The following is a 26,272-nucleotide window of genomic DNA, read 5'->3' as shown; positions in this document are numbered from 1 at the left end:
GGTATTTCACCACAGAGACTGCGCGCCGTCCACTCTAGTGTAAAGCGAGATAATTATTAACAATATTAAAGCTCCAGTGTATGATTACGTGTGTTAAAATTACGTTATTTATTTATATGAGCGTCGCCGTTCAGAGATCTTCTCATTCCGGTGTGAGAGCAGCAGCTGAACCCGGTAACACCACCAGCAACAGAAGCTGGTAGAGATCCGGACTTTTTAAAAATCACCGTTGGTGTAAAGTGAAACGCTATTTATAACATAATGTTATAAATCCAGCGGGGTGAATTTGGGCAAAGTCAGCAGCATGTTTACATCGGTGAACAGCTGCAGAGAGAAGGTAAGCTAACGTTGGTAAGCTAGTTAGCATACCGCTCTCTATGAGCCACGGCTAGATGCGCTACTTCTTCTGATAACTGAACTGGGCATGAACTGGTTGAAGGAATGCTGGAGGAGTTTAGATTTTGTTTTGATCGCAAAAACAATTTCAGGCTCTACTTTTCCCTTTGTTTAGTGATCGTGTCGCTCACTGTTTACATGCTTTTGTCGTCCACCATGGTTGACCCACGTGATTAGGTGATGTCGGTGCAAAGGGTCAATAGCAGCAAAAGAAGTCCAGGAGAGGGGAGGAGTCAAAGACCAACAGGCTTTTGATGACAACCTTCCTCGTTATCCAAACTCAATCACACTAAATTTACGATGACAAGCATTTATTCTAAATGTAAATTACACATTTGTAATTGTACTGTTATTTTATTCATATTTACTCATGTGTTTCTGTCTTGTTCTTATTTATAAAAAACGCTAAATGTTGAGCAAAAGACACAAATTTGCTGTATATTTCATTTTTCTTTGACACGTTCAATTGCTCCACCTTTAAAATAACTGACAACTTTGACAAGTCTGCAGATTAATTAAACATTTCACAACTTTTCACATTATGATTATTTCCTTTTTGTTTGTTGTACTCTTTAAAGGAAAAACAAAACAAAAGTGTGAGCGAGGGTCAAGGCAAAGAACAGAACAGCTTTTCTTTTTGTTTTTCACATGAAGCCACGTGTTTTTCTGATGAGTGTTTGCGTTCTCACTTGACAGCATGACTTTTGTTGCAAACCGAGGCCTTCTTGTGTAGCTAATGCTAATGAGACTTTCTGAATGCAAATCAGGGCGGAACAAATACCTTTTGGTCAAAGTATGCCAGAGGGACTGCAAATTCTGGATTTGATTAATATGCAAATGTTCACTGTGTTTGAGTCTGGAGCCTCAGTGAGCCTGTGTGGGAAAAACAAGAGCAGGTAAAAGTCAGAGATCTACCTTATGAGCAGGCAGTGTAAAACCAGACAAAACGTCTGAGGTGTTGTAATTTAGCAGGATGAAGGTCATGAGTTTCTGTCTAGGCTGAATACATATACGTACACACACTCACACACACACACACACACACACACACTTACATACATACATACATATATATATATATATATATATATATATATGTATGTATATATATATATATATATATATGTATGTATGTATACATATATATATATATATATATATATATATATATATATATATATATATATATATATATATATATATGTAGAGCGGGAAAGAATTGGACTCAGCTTAGCAATGTTCCTGAGATGGAAGAAGGAAGAGCGAACAAGAGAACTGACATGAGAATCCAGGGTGAGAGCTGGGTCAAAGGTCACGCCAAGATTCCTGACAGAAGGTTTGGTGTGAGAAGCAAGCTGACCAAGAGAGTCTCTGACTTTGGGAACCAGCTTGTCTGGGGCACAGATGAGGATCTCAGTCTTATCTTCATTCAGCTGTAGAAAGTTCCCAGCTGTCCAGGTTTTAATAGAGCCTAAGCAGGTGTGTAACAGCTGCAGCTTAGACATCTCATGGGGCTTACAGGAGATGTACAGCTGGATGTCATCTGCATAAAGATGGTAGGAGATTCCTTTGATGGAGCTCAGGATGTGCTGAAGTGGAAGCAGATAGAGGAGGAAGAGCAGAGGCACCAGAACAGAACCTTGTGGGACACCATGGGTAAGAGAGGTGGTGGAGGACCTAAACTTGGAGACGGCCACAGAAAAGGAGCGCTCAGAAAGATAAGAGGACAACCACTCCAGAGCAGTTCCTGACAGGCCTACCCAGTCTCTCAGCCTCTCCAGTAGCAGGTGATGGTCAACAGTGTCAAAGGCTGCAGTCAGGTCCAGCAGGACCAGAACAGAACAGTCCCCTGCATCACTGTGGGTCAGAAGGTCATTAGAGACCCTAAGAAGAGCTGTTTCAGTAGAATGAGCTCTACAAAAACCTTACTGGAAGCTATCATAGATGTTATGTTCATCAAGAGCAGCTGTGAGTTGTTTAGCCACAACCTTTTCCAAGATCTTGGAGATGAACGGAAGTTTAGAGATGGGTCTGAAGCTGGAGAGAGGGATCAAGACTCGGTTTTTTAAGAAGCAGGTGGATTACAGCGTTCTTAAAGTAAGCAGGGACCTGACCAGAGACCAGAGAAGCATTAATTATAGAGAGCACGCTGGGACCGATGGACTGAAAAGCACTTTTAAACAAAGATGAGGGTAAGATGTCGAGGGGGCATGCAGAGGTCTTCATAGAGTTAACTAGCTTGGTTAACTCAGGCAAAGAAACAGGAGCAAAGCTATCTAGGATGATGGGTCTGGTTGGAGTCGGCAGAGGCAGCGATAAGGCTGAAGGAGAGATGCTAGAGCTAACCTTAATGACTTTGTCCACAACGATAGACAGAAAGTTCTCACAGTCTGCAACAGAGTGGATGGAGGCTGTAGGAGTGGCAGGAGCTATCTAGGATGCTGCTGATGGTGTTAAACAGCACCTTGGGATTCCCTTTGCTCTGGGACACCAGGTTGGAGAAATAGGAAACCCTTGCATCTCTGACTGCAGAGTTAAAGGATGTCAGAAGATCATTTAGGTGCAGCAGATGGACGTGGAGATGGGTTTTCTTCCACAAACGCTCAATTTTTCTGCATTGGTGTTTCAGGCTGCGAAGGCTGTCATTAAACCAAGGAGTAGGGTTCACTGCAGGAACTGATCTGGTTCTGACAGGACAGATGTTGTCCAGAATGGAGAGGCAGTGCTCGTTAAACTGAGAAGTTAAGGAATCTGGGTCGTTATCAGAAGAACAGGGTGGATCAAAAGCAGCAGAAACATTGCTAGCTGTGCTCTCATTAAGAAAATGAGAACTAACCATACGGCGAGCAGGAGGTGGGGACGCAGAAACTGACAAGTTAAAGAAAATACAATAGTGATCTGAAATATAAACGTCCTCAGGACAAACACTGTCAGCATTTAGACTCAGGGTAAAAACAAGGTCTAGAGTGTGCCCCCTGGTGTGTGTGGGGCCAGAAACATGCTGGGTAAAGCCGAAGGAGTCCATAAGGCTGGAGAAATTCATGGCAAAGTGATCAGAGGGATCATCAACGTGGATGTTAAAATCACCAATAATCACCAGTCTGGACAGCTTCACAGTGGAGGATGGAAAGTCACTAAACTCCTGAAGGAAAGAACTGTTTGGACCAGGTGGACGATAGACCACAGCACAGTAGAACGGATCCTTACGCCCGACTTTAATCAGCTGCAGTTCAAAGGCAGCAAAGTGACCAGAGGTTGTAGAGCTACATGGAAGATGGTCTCTGAAAACAGCAGCTAGGCCTCCACCACGACCAGAACCCCGGGGCTGGCTAAGAAAAGAATAACCACTCGGGCAGAGTTCAATCAGACCAGAATAATCAGATGTTTGCTGCCAAACTTCAGTCAGAAACAGAACATCCAGGTTTTTAGAGAGAATTAGATCATTGAGCAGGAAAGACTTATTGTTAACAGAGCGGGTATTTAATAGAGCCATGCTGAGTGAGGAGGAGGAATCAGAAACTACAGAAACAGCTGGAGTTAGTGGACGTAAATTAGCAGGGTTAGATCCACGGTGTTTATAAAAACCACTTATGGAGGGAACAGGAGGAAAAACCACTGAGGAATGAGGATAAACAGACCTTAAAAAACTTGGACGGATGAACCGCGCTGCAACGCGGCCTGGCGGGAATGCAGAAGTGGCGCTCAGGTCACCAAACAAAGGACAAGAAGCTAGAAGATTGCGCCTATGTTTACTAGATAAACCACGCTTTAAGAGAACTCTTATTCTCACCTGGATTCCTGCTCGTTTACCTCTTTTCCTCCAACGTTTTCCCGGGACCGGACAAACATAGCCAGAGGCGGGCAGCTCGGGACCGTTGTTTGGTTCTGGGCCAGTGCGCCACTCAGGTAAACAAAAAGGATGGCACGTCCTCGGTGCGTCTTGGGCAATCGTGAACGAACAGGAGGACAAAAGAGTCTGGCGATCATAGGAAATGGTAGCAGGGACGCTACTGAAGAGGATCTCAGACAGGAGCAAGGTGGAAAAGAGGAGGTTAGTGGAGAAAAGTTTGAAAAAGTGAGTGGTCCCATCTTCCCAAACTCAAGTCCTCTACACCTTAATCTAACAGCTGAAACGTGTCTCAGCCTTCATTTGTATCTATATGAGTCACTAAATCAAACAAATCAGCTGTGTTCATGATCTAAAACATGCAGGAAACCTGCTGGAAGAAGATCACAGCACCAAGTATGTCAGCTAATTTATTTTTAAGTCCAGCAGACCGTACCAACTGTGAAGCTGCAAGTGGGACATCCTGGCCACAGGGGGCGATAGAGCGGAGTGACATTTCATTAACCCTGTAAAGGCTCATTTTAGCACTTACTGGCTCAAGAAAATGATACAAACATATGAAAAAGTATCCCTTTAAAAGTGTTCTGCTATGTTGTGAAGTTGCTAATTATTAGCTTCAACTAGCTGAGACTCTGCTCTCTCCTGACAACAAAAACAACACAGCCTTAAGCCAAGGTGGCACAGTTTTTTTGTCACCAGATGATCTTGTTTATTATATTTCTCTAATCCAATTTTAAAAAGAACAAGTGTTAGAAATTTTCTCAGTGAATGAAACCTTCAATTTCCTCAGACAGCTCCAGCCTTTGTATACCTTGTTTTGTTTTTGAGAAAACAGCAAAAAATCTGAGGTGAAGACAACGTAGCACACATAAATCAACCTTTTTATTACGGGCGGACATCTGATGCAGCTTCTGATCCACCATTAATTCATTTAGCATGCAGTACTTATAACTTAAACAATTTTCACGTGGTGGTGCAACATGCTAATTCAATTCTCAGGAGGAGTGTCTCCATCTCTCTCGATCAGTGTCGGTGGTTTTGGCGTCAGGAATAGTATCTCATCTGTGCCGCTGTGAGGAATCTGATCTTTATTTACACCAATCATCATCATCCCAGAGGATTCAGTCACTCAGATCTCCTCATTCCATCTCCGTGTCCAAATGAAAGTCCCTGGCTAACTGTCAGGATGAGATAGAGCTGTGTCTTTGAGCTTTTAGGTTTGAATCAGAAACGTTTCCTCTTCAATCGGTCAACTCTGAGGCTCATTATCTGTGGAATAAAGCGTGAAACTTCTTGCTTAAGTCTCCCTTCCAGATGTAGGAAAGTATTTTGTATAGAATCTCCTCACACTCTGAGTAACGTTGCTGCAATGCCACAGTCTTTAAGGTGTAAAAGGGTTCAAGAATGTCACACAGGTGACCAGAGAGTTTATTAAAGATGTTGAACACTCTTAATCATTACATAAGTCACACTTGAAGTGCCTGTTTCAGCACTGAGAATTCAGCCAGAGGAGAGAGTAACGGCGGAATTTGGAGTCTTATTTCCTGATATTTGGACATCTCTCCTCTGGATCGGATAAGAGCAACGCAACTGTACCACTGACTTGCAACATGGATGTTTTATCTCCACAAATAACACAAGCCTGAAGGAGTTCTGCTGTGTTGTGGAGTTGCTAATCCAACTATTAGCTTCTGCTAGTCGAGATGTTCTCTGCTGTTTACTGGACGCTAAACCAACAACAGCCTTCCCCGTCCCGCGCCAAGATGGGTGAGTCTTGGCTCACCCATTCACACCAAACAAAGCTGGGGTCAGAGGAGGTTAAAGAAGGAAATTAAATGTGTTTTTAAATCTGTTGAAGGTCTTCTATGTTAAATGGTTAATAAAAAACAAGAGAAATACTTTAATAACAAGGGAGAGAGCTACATTCTCCTTGATTATAATTTTATTGGACATTTTAATTAATTCCTGCAGCTAGTGGAGACTTTTATTTTGTAGGAATAACAAACGCGACACGTCTCTTGTTTCTTTAATGAGTGTAAACTCCATTAACCGTCAGTGTGTCTGTTAAAGAGTCCATTTTCATCTTGCTTCTGTCTGATTTCACACCTTAAGCTCTTCCTTCTACCTCTCTTTTCATCTCTGTCATCTCTGTCTCAGTTGCCCCCCCCCCCCCCCCCCCCCCCCCGACAGCCTGACTGTAATTTAAACTCGAGTGTTATTGATGACTTGCTCTGTGTTTCTGACTCCTGTTCTGTTCTGGCGTTGGTCCTGCTCTCCAGTCAGAGCAGCCAAACACACCTTTATCTCTCACACACTGTTGCTGGACCCATCCCAGCCAGGATTGGATGCTTCGTTCGGCCCCTTCCTGCCTCCCGACCCCACTCCCTCCCTGCTCACTGTAATCAGTCAGAGTTGAGCAGACACTCCATCCATCACTGAGGCTAAACTCCCTTCATCACTCCCGACCTGTAACGCACGCGGTGCCCCTGTCAGCAGCGGCCCTCATTGCCACGTCTGACTTTGTTTCATCTTTTTGACTCTGAGGACAAAACTTTAAAAATCGAACAGAATCCAGGTTTTCTGGTTCAACCTGCATCAATTCCTTCTATTTTATTTTGATTTTGTCATTGAGAACTTTTCAAATTTACAGCCTTCAGTTGTTTCCTTTAATGCCTCCCTTTGGTCTTGGACAGACTTGGACCAATTTTAATGAAACTTCCAGAAAATAACCATTAGATGTGAACTGATTAACTTTTGGACTCAAACAAGAGTAATTTGTCTGCCACAGTCAGTCAACGTTGGCAAACACAGAAACAGCTGAAACTCAGTCAATTTGACAGAGATGCAATTTGACGTGCCTGTAGCCAAGAGTCTTTAAAGAGGCCATATCATGGAAATTCACTTTTTGGAGCATTTTAGCATGTAATATTGTTGTTGTCTCATGAAAAATACCCCCCCAAAACTTTTTTGACTGCATTACTGCATTTTCCTGTTTCATCTTCCTTTCTCAGGTTAGAGAAAGCCACACAGGTCTGCGTCACACTGTAAATTTCCATTCATAGACTCGCCCATCTTGGCTCACGAACGAGGAAGGCTGTTTTTGATTTGGCATCCAGGAGAGAGCAGAGCGCGTCTCGACTAGTAGAAGCTAGCTGTTAGCATTAGCAGCTCTACAGCATAACAGAACTCCTTCAGGCTTCTGTCATTTGAGGAGATAAAACATCAATGTAGCAGAGCAAATGGAGTCAGTGGTTTAGTCATGCTGCTGTTGGCCAATCAGAGGCGAGATGATGGCACATCAGGAATATTAATGAGTAAAACTCAAAATTCAGTTTTTTTCCAGCCCTCACACATCTGCCTAACTTCTGCTTCCCCTGAGCTCCACAGCAGTTCTCACAAAGAATAGATTTCACCATCTTTGTTCACATGTAGCCTTTAGCACATGTAGCGGTGGGCTGGCTAATAGCTGCTGATGTTCCCGTGTGCTGCTGAGTCTGAGCTGCTTTCCAGAGCAGGCTAGATTCTAATGGGACACTTCCCAATTTCTGACCCTAGAGGAGAGGGTTTGGTTTGGGAACCACAGTGTCTGCAGTGCTCCAATCCTCACCTGTGGTCACAAGATCTGGATGGTGTCTGGATACAAACAGCTTCTTCCTGCATGATGACCCAGTTCAGCCTTAGAGAAAAGGTGAAGAGCTCCATTATCAGGGAAAAGCTGCAACTAATCAAAAACAGTCAGCTCATCTGATCAAGATCCATCTTGGTTGCCTTCCTCTGGAGGTTTTCCAGGCACATTCCAATGGCAGGAGAATTTACTGGAGGGATTAAATCCCCTCCCTTACCTGGGAACATCTTAGAAATCAGGAGAACCTGGAGTATAGTTCTGGAGAGGGGGTTCTGACTTGGAGTTCTTGTTTTTTTCTTTGCAGATTGCTGTTCTGCAAACTGGAGGAGAGAGCTTCCCGCTCATATCCGCCTCAGGAAAGGTGCTCGGAAAGGTACAGCACTCGTGCACAGAAATGAGAACCTTGTCGAGTTGCCTCTGATGACTCCAAAAAACACCCAAAAAAACACCCAGTCTGTTAAACTCTGATGTTTCACAGCGGCAGAAAAATTAAAAGTTGCACAAAAACTTTGTTTTCAGGCACTGAGAAGTTGTGACAAGAGCTCCAAGCCCGTGTACGTTTCTGTAGGTCACAGGATCAGTCTGGACACGGCTGTGCGCCTCACACACTCATGCTGCCGTTACCGGGTACCTGAGCCCATCAGACAGGTGCACACACACACACACACACACACACACACACACACACACACACACACACACACACACACACACACACACACACACACACACACACACACACACACACACACACACACACACACACACACACACACACACACACACACACACTGAACTCCTCAGCTCTGGACTCCTTTCTTGTCTCTTATGTAACGACGCTCTGCTGTGAAGCGAGGAGGTGTGAACGTCACGCTGTGCAGCACTTTCTACCAACAAGGTCTCTGAAACTTGTAGGAGAAAAAATGTGCCAAATCTGGGACGTCCCAGAACCGGGACGGGGGGCTTTTAAATAATATCAGAAGTGCTGAGAAGCGTGAACACTTTGAGACAATATTAAGACGCCATCTGTCAAGAAGGATGCAGAGGATTGTTCTAGCTCAAAGGGACACGTGTAGCTATCAAGGATGATGCTTGTTGTGTTAAACATGAACACAAGACAAATCGTTATGACCCAGCTGCTGTTAGAAATCAGCTGACCTACTTTTGACCTTAAAAGTCATTATGATGTTGGATTATTCATGAATCAGTCAACAGAAAGAGCAGGTTGGATGAACATTTAAAGATCAAGTTCACTAAGAAACCATTTTTTACTAGTTTTTATAACTGGAGCACCGGGGCTTTTTTTTCACCTCAGAGATCGACTCACAAGGCATTCATTTATACAAGAGACCTCTGCAAATGTGTTGAAAAGGGGTTAGGGTTAAAAAATCTGAGAAATCTCTGCATCCTGGCACAAAAGACGTGAAAGTTTTCAGCTTCGTGTTGATCTAATCTTCCTGAAGAGCTGCAACACAAAATGTCTCAGTTTCAGCTTCAATTTGATCAAAAATAGTCTTTTTATTTATGACGCAGAATCAGAATCAACTTTATTGTCATTGCCTCATCGTCCTGAAATACAGAAATTTGTCTCCGCAGCACAGCCTGGCCAAGGGTAAACAAACAGACATGTAGAACAAAAACAGATGCAGGCGGACCAGCAGCCTTCAAGGTGCTCATTCCTAAATGTGGACAACAAAGTAGAAAACTTTATGTTTGGTCTCCACCAGTGCATAAGGTGATGTTAGATAGATAGATTGGTAGATAGATAGATAGATAGATAGATAGATAGATAGATAGATAGATAGGTAGGTAGGTAGGTAGGTAGGTAGGTAGGTAGGTAGGTAGGTAGATAGATAGATAGATGATAGATGATAGATAGATAGATAGATAGATAGATAGATAGATAGATAGATGATAGATAGATAGATGATAGATAGATAGATGATAGATAGATAGATAGATGATAGATAGATGATAGATAGATAGATGATAGATAGATAGATGATAGATAGATAGATAGATGATAGATAGATAGATAGATAGATAGATAGATGATAGATAGATACATGATAGATAGATAGATACATGATAGATAGATAGATACATGATAGATAGATACATGATAGATAGATAGATACATGATAGATAGATAGATACATGATAGATAGATACATGATAGATATATAGATAGATAGATAGATAGATAGATAGATAGATAGATAGATAGATAGATAGATAGATAGATAGATGATAGATAGATAGATATATAGATAGATAGATATATAGATAGATGATAGATAGATAGATATATAGATAGATGATAGATAGATAGATAGATAGATAGATAGATAGATAGATAGATAGATAGATGATAGATAGATAGATAGATGATAGATAGATAGATAGATGATAGATAGATGATAGATAGATAGATAGATAGATGATAGATAGATAGATGATAGATAGATAGATATATAGATAGATGATAGATAGATAGATAGATAGATAGATAGATAGATAGATAGATAGATAGATAGATAGATAGATAGATAGATAGATAGATATATAGATAGATGATAGATAGATAGATATATAGATAGATGATAGATAGATAGATGATAGATAGATGATAGATAGATAGATATATAGATAGATGATAGATAGATAGATAGATAGATGATAGATAGATAGATAGATAGATGATAGATAGATGATAGATAGATGATAGATAGATGATAGATAGATAGATGATAGATAGATGATAGATAGATAGATAGATGATAGATAGATGATAGATAGATGATAGATAGATGATAGATAGATAGGTAGATAGATAGATAGATATATAGATAGATGATAGATAGATAGATATATAGATAGATGATAGATAGATAGATAGATGATAGATAGATAGATAGATAGATGATAGATAGATAGATAGATAGATAGATAGATAGATAGATGATAGATAGATAGATAGATAGATAGATAGATAGATAGATAGATAGATAGATAGATAGATGATAGATAGATAGATAGATAGATGATAGATAGATGATAGATAGATAGATGATAGATAGATGATAGATAGATGATAGATAGATAGATAGATAGATAGATAGATAGATATATAGATAGATGATAGATAGATAGATAGATGATAGATAGATAGATAGATGATAGATAGATAGATGATAGATAGATAGATAGATAGATAGATAGATAGATAGATAGATAGATGATAGATAGATAGATAGATAGATAGATAGATAGATGATAGATAGATAGATAGATAGATAGATAGATAGATAGATAGATAGATAGATAGATGATAGATAGATAGATGATAGATATCCTTTATTGTCATTAAATGACTGTCCATTCAACGAAATTTCTTAGAGCTTCACCTTAGGCATCTGCTAAAATACTAAGAAAAATAGTTAAAACAAGTACAATATGCACCATGCAATAAAAACAAAAACATTACAAAATACAATAAATAATATCAATAGAGTTGATTTTTCTGTCCATTCAGGGTTCTAACAGCCCAGGGAAAGAAACTCTTCCTCAGTCTGTCGGTCCTGCAGCTGAGGGATCTGAACCTTTTCCCAGAGGGCAGCATGGCAAAAAGGTAGTGGTTTGGGTGGTAAATGTCCCTGGAGATGGTCCTTGCTCTAGTGAGACACCTCTGCAAGGCGATAGTGTCCAAGGAGGGAAGGGTGTTCAGAGAGAAGCAGCAGTTTCTGCAATATTCAGTTAGACAAACATAAAACAGGACTGGATAAAGTTACACCTTTTTGATCTGTTTTCCCCAATTTTTTTATTCAAATATCACCTGCTAAATTTTATGTCAGAGGTTTAATTGAATAATTTAGGATTTCGGTTTCATGTGACTTACCACCGCTGCCCCAGATTTTAGCTCAATATCAATCAGTTTAAGTTTCTTGAGGGAAAGATGGAGCGGGAGAGCGGGGTGGATTGGTGCTGCGTCTGCAGTGATGTGGGTGTTGTACCAGTCTGTCGCGGTGAAGAGAGGGCTGAGCTGGAAGGCAAAGCTCTGGATTTATGTTCCTACCCTCACTTATGGTCGCCAGCTTTGGGTAGTGACTGAAAGAATGAGATTGCAAATACAAGTGGCCAAAATTAGTCTTCTCTTCAGGATGCTTGGGCTCTCACTTAGAGATGGGGTGAGAAGCTCAGTCATCCGGCAGGGGGCTTGGAGCAGACTCACTGCTCCTGCATCAAGAGGAGCCAGCTGATGTGGTTCTGGCATCCGGCATCCCTGATGAGGTTTTCCAGGCACATCCAACTGGGAGGAGAAGGACACGCTGGAATGACTATGTCTCTCGGCTGGCCAGGGAACGCTTTCGGATTCCCCCTGGAGGAGCTGGTCCAAGTGGCTGGAGAGAGGGAAGTCTAGGCTTCTCTTCTTAGGCTGCTGCCCCTGTGATCTGACCTTGGATAATCGGACGATAACGGATGGATGGATCTGTGAAATCAACCAAGTTAGAGCTGTGTTGTTTTGGTTATCTGTGGCAGCCATCTTGGATTGACTTCATTGAAGTTCATTCAGTGGAGATTCTTCGACAGTTTTATTAAAATCCACCTGGTGGTTCGGGAGATGTTTTTGCTAACTTTTGACTCCTTTCAGAAATAAACATGAACATGTTGTTTTTGCATTGATATTTTGTATTTAGTAAATAACTGAGGCAAATACAGATGTGATGATCCAGATGCAAAGCAAAAGCAAATCCAGGAAACCCATTTTTAGACTTTGGACTCCGGTTTGTGTTCCTGCATCAAGAGTCATTTCACCCGTTTTCTTGTCTGACTGCAGCGACTGGAGGTTTCTTTGGCTTAGAAATGGTCTGTTGAACTTAATCTAGTGCCTGTGAAGCTTTTCCCTGAGCTGACAAGTGGATATTTGACTCTTAAGTAATACATACAATCTCTGATATAAGTTATCCCAAAAGACAAATGCATGCTTCAGTGAATAAAGCTGCAAAAATAGCACATTTTAAACTTTTGCACTGAAAACATTTGGAATTTTCTCCAGAACTTCTAATTTTTAAAGCTGTATCCTTGTTTTTGTACTTATGATCAAATCTCTTTATTTTTTATGAAGTTTAAATTAAATGTTTGTTTCCCGTCTTCAAATGGAATCAAATCTAAACATTAGAAATGTTTCGATTTTGCTTTATTTAGTATAAATATGTTATTTTTGTGTAACTGTTGGCTGCCGGAGTTTAAGACATCCGTTAAACAGAATTACTGCTCAGTGAGACAATTAAGATGGTTATGAATTTTTATTAGTGTCCTGTCTTCACATTTCCAACTTCTAATGGAGCCGACCTACTGCTCAATGCATGCTGGGGCTCTTTAACCAGCAGCACTTTTCATGAGTGCAGCGTCAAATGAGCCCTGATTGTCTTTGGTAGGATTTAGTTGTATTTTTTCCTGAAAAACAGAATCTTAAAAGTTGTTATTTCTTAATAACATAGAACAGAACTTCCCTCTGCATGCTCTCTTACTATCTGCCACTAGGCTGCACTGTGTTTCTGCTTCTCTCACAACCACCTGACAGCACAGAACACACACACACACACACACCATCAAACACAACTCAAATACATGTTTTTTATTTTTGGTGAGGGGAGCTGCAGTTGCAGAGCAGAACTCGTATCTTCATGCATGTGTGTGTGTTCATATCATCAAGGTGGGAGTTTGATGCATGTTAGCGGGTGTGTGCATGTGTGTGTGTGTGTGTTTGTGTGCGTGCGTGTGGTGGTGGTGGTGGTGGGGGGGGTCATTTTCACCATTCTCTGTGCAGCTTCTCCTTTTTGACATTTTTCTGTATTTTTGTCTCCTTATTCTTAGACTTTTTTGATGCTTCTTTTTCTTTTCTGCTTCTGTCACAGACCCCCCCCCCCATCCCCTACCCCCACCTCCACATCCATCGGGCGTCGTGGTTCATCATTAGGCCACATGCACAGATTAGCTCTGCAGGCTGTCATATGTCAGATTAAGAGCAGATTGTTTAGTAAATATGAAAAAGTTGTTTTTCCTCGTGCAGAATATTTGCTCCTCAGAAGATTTTTCTTCAGTGCTTCCTGTTTACTTTCAGGGTTTTAGAGAGTTTATTGGAAGGACAAGACAAGATTGATCAAAATTCTCCCAGATGTTTTTTTTTTGTTGCAGTTCGTCGAGCGCCAAATCAAATAAAAACTCCCATCAATTCATTCTGATCCAACTGAATTCATTCATTCTGAACTGAATTCATTCTGATCCAACTGCAGCCCTTCTGTCCTTAAGCAGCTCAATTTGTTATCATTTGTTTTCTTCCAACATTTCTTTTTTTTAATTTCTCACCCATCTGTTTTAAGCAGGTATTTAGGTGCTGCTTTGCTCTGTAATTTAATTGTATTTATGATAAATTATAATAAATAAAGTTTTGGATGGATGGTTGGACAATAAATGAATGGATGGATGGATGGATGTTGGAAAATGGATGGGTGGGCAGCTGGATGGGTGAATGATGGGTGGATGAATAGATGATGGCTAGATGGATAAATGAATGACAGAATAGAAGGTTGGATGAAGAACTGGATGGATGAATAAACAGGTGAATGAATGGATGGATGGATGAATAATGGATTGACGGTTAGATAATGATGGATGGATGAATCAATAGATTAATACATGGATAAATTAATGGATGGATGGATGAATTAATGAATAAAATATCTAATGGATGAATAAATTAATGGATGGCTGGCTGGTTAGATAATGGATGGATGGATGAATAAATGGATGGATGGATAAAAGTATGGATGGATGAATAAATGGATGGCTAGTTAGATAATGGATGGATGAATAAATGGATGGATGGTTAGATAATGGATGAATGAATGAATAGATGAATACATGGATACAGTGGGGCAAAAAAGTATTTAGTCAGCCACCGATTGTGCAAGTTCTCCCACTTAAAATGATGACAGAGGTCAGTAATTTTCATCATAGGTACACTTCAACTGTGAGAGACAGAATGTGAAAAAAAATCCATGAATTCACATGGCAGGATTTTTAAAGAATTTATTTGTAAATCAGGGTGGAAAATAAGTATTTGGTCACTTCAAACAAGGAAAATCTCTGGCTCTCACAGACCTGTAACGTCTTCTTTAAGAAGCTTTTCTGTCCTCCACTCGTTACCTGTATTAATGGCACCTGTTTGAACTCATTATCTGTATAAAAGACACCTGCCCACAGCCTCAAACAGTCAGACTCCAAACTCCACTATGGCCAAGACCAAAGAGCTTTCGAAGGACACCAGGAAAAGAATTGTAGACCTGCACCAGACTGGGAAGAGTGAATCTACAATAGGCAAGCAGCTTGATGTGAAAAAATCAACTGTGGGAGCAATTATCAGAAAATGGAAGACATACAAGACCACTGATAATCTCCCTCGATCTGGGGCTCCACGCAGTATCTCATCCCGTGGGGTCAAAATGATCATGAGAACGGTGAGCAAGAATCCCAGAACCACACGGGGGGACCTGGTGAATGACCTGCAGAGAGCTGGGACCACAGTAACAAAGGTCACCATCAGTAACACTCTGCAACGGCAGGGAATCAAATCCTGCAGTGCCAGACGTGTTCCGCTGCTGAAGCCAGTGCATGTCCAGGCCCGTCTGCAGAGAGCACATGGATGATAGAGCAGAGGATTGGGAGAATGTCATGTGGTCAGATGAAACCAAAGTAGAACTTTTTGGTATAAACTCAACTCGTCGTGTTTGGAGGAAGAAGAATACTGAGTTGCATCCCAAGAACACCATACCTACTGTGAAGCATGGGGGTGGGAACATCATGCTTTGGGGCTGTTTTTCTGCTAAGGGGACAGGACGACTTATCTGTGTTAATGAAAGAATGAATGGGGCCATGTATCGTGAGATTCTGAGCCAAAACCTCCTTCCATCAGTGAGAGCTTTGAAGATGAAACGTGGCTGGGTCTTCCAACACGACAATGATCCCAAACACACCGCCCGGGCAACAAAGGAGTGGCTCCATAAGAAGCATGTGAAAATCCTGGAGTGGCCTAGCCAGTCTCCAGACCTCAACCCCATAGAAAATCTGTGGAGGGAGTTGAAAGTCCATATTGCTCGGCGACAGCCCCAAAACATCACTGCTCTCGAGAAGATCTGCATGGCGGAATGGGCCAAAATACCAGCTACTGTGTGTGCAAACCTGGTAAAGACCTATAGTAATTGTTTGACCTCTGTTATTGCCAACAAAGGTTATGTTACAAAGTATTGAGTTGAATTTTTGTTATTGACCAAACACTTCTTTTCCACCCTGATTTACAAATAAATTCTTTAAAAATCCTGCCATGTGAATTCATGGATTTTTTTTCACATTCTGTCTCTCACAGTTGAAGTGTACCTATGATGAAAATTACTGACCTCTGTCATCATTTTAAGTGGGAGAACTTGCACAATCGGTGGCTGACTAAATACTTTTTTGCCCCACTGTAAATGAATGGATGCATGGATGAATGAATGAATAAAATATCTAATGGATGAATAAATTAATTGATGCTGGCTGGTTAGACGACGGATGGATGGATGGATGGATGGATAAAAGTATAGATGGATGAATAAATGGATGGCTGGTTAGATAATGGATGGATGGTTAGATTATGGATGGATGAATAATGGTTCGATAATGGATGGATGGATGAATAAATGTATGGATGGTGGATGGATGGTTGGATGGATGAATAAATTAATGGATGGTGGATGGATGGTTGGATGGATGAATAAATGTATGGATGGTTAGACAATGAATGAATGGATAAAAGTATGGATGGATGAATAAATGGATGGCTGGTTAGATAATGGATGGATGGTTAGATTATGGATGGATGAATAATGGTTCGATAATGGATAGATGGATGAATAAATGTATGGATGGTGGATGGATGGTTGGATGGATGAATAAATTAATGGATGGTGGATGGATGGTTGGATGGATGAATAAATGTATGGATGGTTAGACAATGAATGGATGGATAAAAGTATGGATGGATGAATAAATGGATGGCTAGTTAGATAATGGATGGATGGATAGAGGGTTAGACAGTGGATGGATGAATGAATTAATGTTTTTATTTATCCCTTTAGTTAAATGTATCTGATCACACGTATCAGGATGGTAATAATTCTAAAAATATTTGATCAGCTCCTTATTGAAACATTTTGTTCGGCCTTCTGGACACCACTCTGTTGTTTTGGTCAAAATACAGGAACCAGATTCTGCTGCTAGTACGAGATGTTGCTCCGTCTTGCTGGAATATGAAGTCCAAGAAAACGGGGCCAGAAATACAACATCCGGAAACATTTTTGTGTGCCTAAAACAATTTGATCCCACACAAAGATCAGTAACATCTGTGCGTTGAAAGAAGAAAATGATCAAATCAAAGGGTTTTTAATCTTACTGACATCAAAGTGTGTCCCTTTTATTTAAGTCATAACCACCCCATAAGTTGAAAACACTGATAATAAATCATTTGCCGTTATTTTTGTTCCCGCTTTTCTCGTTGCTGTTAAATAAACTCACCTCCAAATGAGATAAAGATGACTCGCCGCTGCTCTGGGGTTCAGAAAGTTAAAAGAAACAGATGACATCATGGTTGGATTCTGCAGTGAAGGCTGATGCGTGAACGCACTGCAGCAGTAGAACGACTAAAAACACACACAGGGAGCCAATTCACACCCCGTCTCCGCTGTGCTCCCCGACGTCATTATATTCTCACACCGTTTCAGAGTCTCACTCTTGTGATGGAAGTTAAAGGCGAGCGGACATCTGCCTTGGCTCATCCTCTGTGCTCGTCGTGGCAACAGGAGTAACAAGTGGAGTTGATGGGGGGTTTGGTTGTCAGAGCTAAGAAGACAAACGTTATCGGAGCGTCTCAGAATTCCGCAGCTGCTTACGATCATCATCATCTGAAAGGCGACTGACTTCTGCTTTTATTTATGTTTGATTAGCAGAAACGATAAAACCACCAAATACGTAATCTTCACATGTCCGTTCTACTGAAAACTTCAAAAAAACTAAGTAACGTTTTAATGAAATTTTCTAACATGGTAAGGATCAGATCTGGCATCAGATTTTACAGAAAGATAATTCATATGAGGATGAAATCCAGAAATAACCGCTGACATATGTTCCAATGATGATAGTGAACTGGCTGGTTTCACATTAAAGGTGTGGAAGTCTGAAAAACCATTTCTAATGATTATTTCTGATTATAATCAGTCATTGTGAATTTTTCATGCAGGCTGAACATAAAAAAACGTCTCCTACAACTATTTCCTGCATTAGCTTCTGATAGAAACTAGTCCGTGAAAGTCTAGGATTAGGAAAACCTGACAGATCTACATCACACTGTCACTTAACTTTCATGGACTCACCCATTCTTGACTCAGGACAGGGAAGGCTGTTGTTGGTTTAACGTCCAGGAAACGGCAGACGACGCACCAACTAGTAGAAGCTAACTGTTAGCGTTAGTAACACCACCACACAGAAAATCTCCTTCAGGCTTGTGTTATTTGATAAAACACCCTCATTGCAAGTCAGTGGTACATTTGCGTTGCTGTTATCCAATCCGAGACAAGATGTCCAGATATGTTTATGTTTATGTATTTAGCAGACACTTTTGTCCAAAGCGACTTACAAGTGATAATCGGCATGTTGCCCTTGAGGCTAACAACAATGACAACAACTTGACATCAATCATGGAGAGAAGGGAATAAGGAGTGGACAGTAGAGAGGGGGGACGGGTGCAGGGAAGGTGCTAGTTTAGAAGATGCTCTTTGAAGAGCAGGGTCTTCAGGAGTTTCTTGAGAATTGAAAAGTAAGCCCCTGTTCTGGTAGTGTTTGGTAGGTCATTCCACATTTGTGGAACAATGCATGAGAAGAGTCTGGATTGTCCTGAGCGTGGTGTAGGCACTGCTAGCCGACGATCCTGTGATGACCGGAGCGGCCGGGCCGATACGTAAGCCTTTGCAAGAGGATTCAGGTAGATGGGAGCCGTACCATCTCGGACTTTGTATGCTAGTGTTAGCAATTTGAATTTGATGTGTGCTGCTAGCAGTAGCCAGTGGAGCTCAATGAATAGAGGGGTGACGTGTGCTCTTTTTGGCTGATTGAAGACAGATGCGCCGCTGCATTCTGGACCATTTGAAGAGGTCTCACAGTACAGGCTGGAAGACCAGTTAGAAGGGCATTGCAGTAATCAAGACAGGAGATGACAGTAGATTGCAACAGGAGCTGGGTGGCATGTTGTGTTAGGTATGGTCTGATCTTTTGTATGTTATACAGCGCAAAGCGGCATGAAGGAGCAACAGAGGCAACATGATCTTTAAAGGTCAGGTGTTCATCAATCACAACACCCAGATTTCGAACTGCCTTTGAAGGAGCCAGAGATAGGAAGTCATTTTGGATTGAGATATTGTGTTGTATGGATGGTTTTGCTGGGATGACAAGTAGTTCAGTTTTAGAGAGGTTGAGTTGGAGATGGTGGGATTTCATCCATTTTGATAAGTCAGAGAGACAGTTTGATATTCGTGCAGATATCAGGAAATAAGACTCCATTCTGTGGGGCAGCAGACTTGTCCGTGCTGATTCAAGCAATTTTGGACTTTTTGCCCTGAGTACGACTTGCAAGGCATTCATTCCAGAGACCACTGCAAATGCATTGACTAAACGAGCTTCCCACACATTTAATGTGTCTATCTAACGTTGACTTGTTTAGTTAAAAGAAAATGTCTTCCTTTTAAAACATTTACAACAACAAATTTTAGAATTCTATAAAAAAAGTTTATTTCAGTAATTTTTAAACAGTTTTTTTAATGGGAAACAATAAAAAAAATCATTTTAAAGTTGCAGCTAATCGAAAACTATCCACAGAATCCTTTGACACTCCTGCTCGATACCAACCTGTCGTTACGTTAGTTTTCCTTCTGATGCAGTGACGTGTGATGAGGTCACTGACTGGGGGGGCTCTGACTCCTCTAAAGTCTGATGTACAAATATATGACCCCAAAATAGAAGCTTCTTGAATCAAATGTTTAGTTTTTGAGGTCCAATTTGACATCTTATTACTAAAGATGAAATATGCCGTAAAGCTCCAGTTCTGTTTCATCAGCGTGAGAGATTTTGGATTTGGACCTCCAGTCTGAGTTTTTGTGTTTCTCTGTCAGTATTGAACATTGCGCCCCCCCAACACACACACACACACACACACACACACACACACACACACACACACACACACACACACACATTCTTCCACGGATGGTGAGATCAGAAAGAATCAGCTTGAAGGTGAGGGTTTGGCTTTCTAGCACGCTTCACAATAAAAGAATCTTCATGACTCTTCTACACGAACACCCACGGTTAATGCAACACCAGTTTTGCTCTAAATGTAATCTGTGTGAAGAACCATTAATGTCCTGTTCCCTCCTCCAATCACTGATGGGAAAACATCCACTGGTAATGGGACTGCTTCCTTTTTCCAGATCTCTGAGTGCTTCCTGTTTCTGTAAAATTAGCTCTGCTGAAAGTGAAAAACACTTTCTAGCTTCCTCAGGGTATCTGCAGGTCCTTAAAAAGTCTTAAAAAGTCTTAAATTTGCTTTTCCAAATTTAAGGCCTTAAAAATCCTTAAAAATGACAAATAATCCTTAAATAATTTCCAAAGGTCTTAAATGACCAAAGGCCCAATAAACAAGATTCTTTTATTTCTATAAAATTTTCGTGAATTTCTAGTTAGTTCAGCATTTTTTATGTATGATATTGGCGTAAGCGGAACCGTACACATTCGGTTGGTTGAGGGGGCTATTTTTGGATGAGCACGCTAGTGGGAGTTTGCGCCATGGGGAAGTGCAACATTAATGGTAACTGGATGGCTAATCCCACGTTCACGACGTGGTTAGCACCGGTTCCAGACAATAGCTGGAAATTATAGCTTACATTTAATTTAAAAAATAGCTTAAATTTGGTCAAAGTGGCCTTAAAAAAGGTCTTAAAAAGTCTTAAATTTGGCTCCCTTAAACCTGCAGATACCCTGCTTCCTGTCAGACTATCTGCAGAAAGATTTTTATTGTTTTCAGTGAAACTGGTGTTTACACTGTATGTAAACCATCCTCATGAGGTGCAAGCTGTGCCTGTAGGGCCGTTTCCATTCAGGAGGAGTAGAGATTTCATAGAAAGAGTTTCCATTTTGGTTCCATTGCATCCCGTCTGCGCTGAGCAGGGAAACGGTAACTGTTGAAGCTCCACAGATGTGCTCCCAGATTGCTAAAACAGATGGAATTTCAATGTGAGTGATAGGCAGTGGGGAGCCAGCCTGCACAGAATAAAACAGACTGGGGAGGGAAAAGGAGCAATCCAGAGTGTTTGTGTGTCTGAAGGGGAGATATTGCTGATGCATGTTTAGTGTGGAGTTATTAAAACCCAAAATATAGTTTTCTTACCAAGATTTCTGGTTTATTGTCTTTTATTCTTTTTATGCTGCAGCTGCTGCTGGTGGCTTTCTGTGTGTGTGTGTGTGTGTGTGTGTGTGTGTGTGGTGTTTCTCTCTGACTTTATTCTTCTCCTCTGAGGTGTTTTTGTCTTCTCTCATCCGTCCATCCATCTATCTGCTCTTCCAGCAGCCTCTGCACCATCTCCTCCCTCTGAATAATTCAGATCTGTGGAGTTACTGTATTTTTGGTTGTCGTCACCTCTGCAGCAACACAAAGGCAGCTCACTCACACACACACACACACACACACACACACACCGTTCGTGACAACATGACACAGCTTAAACTGAACATGAATCTCTTTCCATCACGTTCCTCTCCTCTGTCCTCCAGAGTTTAGCTGCTGTGATACAACTTGACACAACTTGGATACTTTCTATATTTTCTCTCTGAAATGCATTATTTACTAAGCTTCTGAAAATAGATCTGAGGCTGATTATGAGCTTTGTTTTAAACAATCAAGTAAAGTTTATTTATATAGAACTCACAAAAATCACAAAGTGCTTTGCAAAGATCAGCAAAACAAATCATAAAGTCATAAAATCATCCTAAAACAAAACAACAAAATATCATAAAACAATCCAAAATGTTGTTATGCCAATGAAGAAAACATGAAAGATTTAACAGCAGATTTAAATAAAAAGGCATAGCCATTAAAAATATGATCATAAATCAAAACTACACAAAATTGTAAAACTATTGAAAGATACATAAATCTAGAAAGCAGCATAATATAGATGAAGGAAACAAAGATTTTAGTAAAAACAGATTTAAATTAAAGGGTGTTCAGCTGTGTAGATGTAAAAATAAAGAAAGTTCAGTGATTAACATTCATCTTCATCATTCCCTAAGAGACTGAGAATTTATCATAAAGCAAATTGGCTGAAGAAGGCAATTTATCTACATACTAGTTAAAGGCAAGATTTTATTTGGTTGAGCTTTTTTCCGAAAGTATTTCCAGTAAAAAAAAAAAAAATCAACAGACTCTGCTGCAGTCTCTGGATATAAACAAATGACTTCTTAAAAAAAAATACCTTTTTACTCTCAGTCCACAAAAATGTTCACTGTTGTTCTCCAGAAAGACTCGTGGTTTGTTCTGATGTGTTGTTTCATAAATTGATGAAAGGTGTTTTATGCGTAGTAGACTCCAGAAATCAAAACAAGAAGAAAGGTGATCATTCTGGCAGAATGTGCTTTTAGATTTTTCTAACTTTAAAGTAACAATTAATATTTTTTTAAACTTTAAGCTAGAGCTTTAACATTGATCTCAGTGATTGCTGAGTTAGAAACTTGACCAGTTTCATATTTGACACCATTCTGCAGCCCTCTACTGGCCCAAAGCAGCACTACATAGTTTTGTGGAGCAGGTAGGGAGGGATCTTAAGCAGCTTTATGGCTATTAGCTGTAATGCTAGCATTTAGCATTTTCAGTTCACCGACTGTCAATAGAAAAGAAAAAGAAGACATTTGCTTTTTTTGGCATCATGGCGGAGTCTGAAAGTAAAAATAAGAGAGTAATGTCTTTGGAGGCGAAGCAAAGAGCTAAAACCAGAGCGAACATCGGCATGGCCCACACTAGTTTGAGGAAGCTACAGTAGGCTACAAAATCACAGACTGATGGTGACCTGGCTTTGTTGCTACTGGATTTGTAATTAATAATATTTATTCTCCAACAGTGTGGATCTTTTTACTTAGTGGTTTTTTTTTCGGTATCAGTTTGCCCCTGTTAGTGTTAGCTTGTGGTTAGCACTAGCTACAGCAAACTGCAGGTTTTTTATGACAGTTGACATGTTTGTATTTTTTACCCTCCTGTTTATTCACTCTGGTATTTAGTCAGTATTGATTTCAGATGTTGGGACATATTTGATTTTATGACATGAGTTTCTGCACCGAGGGGCTGCACAGATGATTTAACAGCTCCAGTTTGTTTGCTGGATTCAGATTCTTCAACATTTTTGCACCTGAAAATTGCAAATAATTATCTAGTTTTGCACACTATTCAAGGAAAGATTTCACAATTTAGGCACAAAACGTCTTAATTATGTTGATTTTATCCTCAGTTTTATTTATTTATTTTTTGTTGACGTTGAAATGTCTGATTCTTTCTCTGTGAAATCAGTTGCATCTTTGTTGAATTTGTCACCAACTCCTCTCAAAGTTGTCTCATGTTTCCCACGCTTTGTGACTCGGACACTAAATTGGGAAATGTTTGAGACGGATACAAGATACCTGCCACGACTCAGAGGAAATAACTCTTGTTCCCTGCTTCTTACCTAATGACACCAGCTTCGTGAAGTCCCTCAAAGCACAAAAATTGCTTTTCTCAAATTTAAAATATAGCAAAAATATTTGCATCATTTTAGAAATGCAGAGTGAGAATTCCTTTCAGTAGCATTCAAGAAAACAGATAAACTGATTCTGACCGAATAATCTTTGTACATGTTTAATAAAACATTTACACAGATGGACATCGGAGCTCCTGCTGTTCCAGTCACTGCTCAGGTTGTGCTGAGAAAGTGACTGATTTAGAGCAGAGCTCACCTCTGGGCCCTGAGGCGCTCTGAATGTTAATATATGGCTGTCTGACATTCTGGTGCTGCAGCCACTGGACTGTGGACCTCATCAGAGAGACGGGAGGAGAGCTGGAACGAGATGTAGGAGTAGCCACAGGGCGGATGGGACAGCGAGTCCGGAGGGAAGACGTCAGAACGGAATGATGAAAGAATGGGGTTTGAAAAAATTTGCCTGAGAAGATGGAAGTCCAGAGGGACCAAAATCTATGAAAAAGACCTGAAAATGGAGGAATGGTTTTAGAAATGGGAGCTAGAATATCTGCAGGGCTTTAGGGCCTTTTGGGGTGATGGAGGATAACAACCTGCCTCAGGCCACTGGACTCTGGTCTGTACTGTGTGTGTGTGTGTGTGTGTGCGTGCGTGCGTGCGCGTGTGTGCATGTGTGTGTGTTGAAGTGATTTGCATAACAAAGTTTCCTGCAGAGCTAGAGGTCTGCATATGTTTACCTCCACCTTCGAACATCTCCAGAAAAGCAGCTCCAAGTGAAAACCACCATTAGTGACAAACTAAAATACACCGTTACTGTTCACAACAAGCAGCCTGTTAAATGTTTTCCTCTAAAAACTTCATTTAAATTAAGTTAAAAGAAGTTAAAAGAACTTAACTTTTCTTTGGGGGGGGGGGGGGAAACTCAAAGTAATTAGTCACATTTTTAGCTGGAATGTAAAATTCTCGACAAACTGAAATATTAAACCCCATCACCATCTGCTGCCAAGAGCAATTAGCTGATTTTAAAGAGGCTCAATTTTACATGACCTGCATTTTATATAGTGCCTTCTAGATGTCACGTTGAGGGTGTGGATGACGGCGGACCATGTGTGGTGGAGCAGATCAGGAGGCAGGAATGCAGGCACGGATGAAATAAAAGTAGTTTTAATGGCAGAGCGGGAACGACAGAACAATAAAAACACTGACAACAAACAATAATCCGACAAAGACCGATACAAGAAGGGAGGTATAAATACACAGGGGAAAATCAGGAACACATGGGCAGATTAACACGGGGCAGGTGAGATCAATAAAGACTAATCAGGCAGGAGAGAGACAGTCAGGGAGGCAGGGGCAGATTGTGACAGTACCCCCCCCCCCCCCCCCCCCCCCCCCCCCCAGGGCCGGATACCAGATGCCCACAAAGCCACATAACACTGGAGACTTGGGACACTTGCACTTGGGAACCGGAACACTTGAGACGTCGACTCGGGAAACAGGAACACTCTGACTTGGAACCGGAACACTCGCAACAGGAACCGGAACACTCGGACTTGGAACAGGAACTGGAACACTCGAACTTGGAACACTGGAACTCAACAGCAGCAGGCGCGGGACACTGGAACTTGAACACAGGACACTGGACCTCGACAGCAGCAGGCGCAGGACTCTGGAACTCGACAGGACACTGGGGAACATGAGCACTCGGACACTGGAACACTTGGACTCGAACTGGAAGACTTGGACTTGAACTCTTGGACTCGAACTCGGTAACTGCAGCAGCCGGCGTGGGACCCTGTAGGGACTGCAGCAGCAGGCGTGGGACCCTGTAGGGACTGCAGCAGCAGGCGTGGGACCCTGTAGAGACTGCAGCAGCAGGCGTGGGGCCCTGTAGAGGCTGCAGCAGCAGGCGTGGGACCCTGAAGAGGCTGCAGCAGCAGGCGTGGGACCCTGAAGAGGCTGCAGCGGCATAACTCTGAAGAGGCTGCAGCATGGAGGACCTGCAGGCATAGGCCCTGCAGGAGTGGACCAGGAAGAGGATGAACTGCTGGAGCGACGCGAGGAAACCCAGCTCGGTGGCAGGTACTCGACAAACGATCTTAGCAGGTGCACATCACGATACGCTGGGTCACAGGCAGAGGCTTGGGTGCAGGGAAGCAGAAGAAGGAGCGGGGAGACCAGCCCTACCACCCCGGAGAATGTTGGTGTGCGTAGGGGGTGTAACTCCATCCAAGCTCCAGGATCTGCGGCTTCCGTTGGGAAAAAACAGGACGGGGCCGAAAGCAGGAGAGGAGAATGGGTCCGACCACCCGAGAAACTGGTAGGATGCGCCGAAACCCCTTGAGTCGGAATCTCCCTCCGCTAAATGGAGAAAAAGCAAAAAAAGTAATCCTCCAGGCCAGGGGTGTCAAACTCACACTCACACGGGGCCGAAATGAAACTCTGGGCCAAACTTAATATTTTTTGAAAAAGTGACGGCAAATTTGCACATTTTCTTTATCAACATGTATGCAATTTTGAATCTTTAAATTTGGAAACAAA

The 26,272-nt window shown here is 41.4% G+C and overlaps 1 protein-coding gene across 5 annotated transcripts in view; it reads left to right on the top strand.

Annotated features, from left to right (window-relative positions):
• LOC107397182 (endonuclease V) overlaps positions 1-26,272 on the top strand; it is a 70,062-nt gene that overhangs the window by 13,646 nt on the left and 30,144 nt on the right. For all 5 annotated transcript variants that reach the window (XM_015977102.3, XM_054737971.2, XM_054737970.2 and 2 more), the window contains exons 6-7: positions 8,173-8,241; positions 8,388-8,516. In XM_015977102.3, the coding sequence (XP_015832588.3) occupies positions 8,173-8,241; positions 8,388-8,516 (198 nt within the window). The remainder of the gene's footprint in view (positions 1-8,172; positions 8,242-8,387; positions 8,517-26,272) is intronic.

This window comes from Nothobranchius furzeri, chromosome 4 (genome assembly GCF_043380555.1).
Source record: "Nothobranchius furzeri strain GRZ-AD chromosome 4, NfurGRZ-RIMD1, whole genome shotgun sequence".
In the NCBI taxonomy this organism is placed as follows: domain Eukaryota; kingdom Metazoa; phylum Chordata; class Actinopteri; order Cyprinodontiformes; family Nothobranchiidae; genus Nothobranchius; species Nothobranchius furzeri.
Note: the sequence above shows the minus strand (reverse complement) of the source record. Positions and strands in the feature narration are given on the sequence as shown.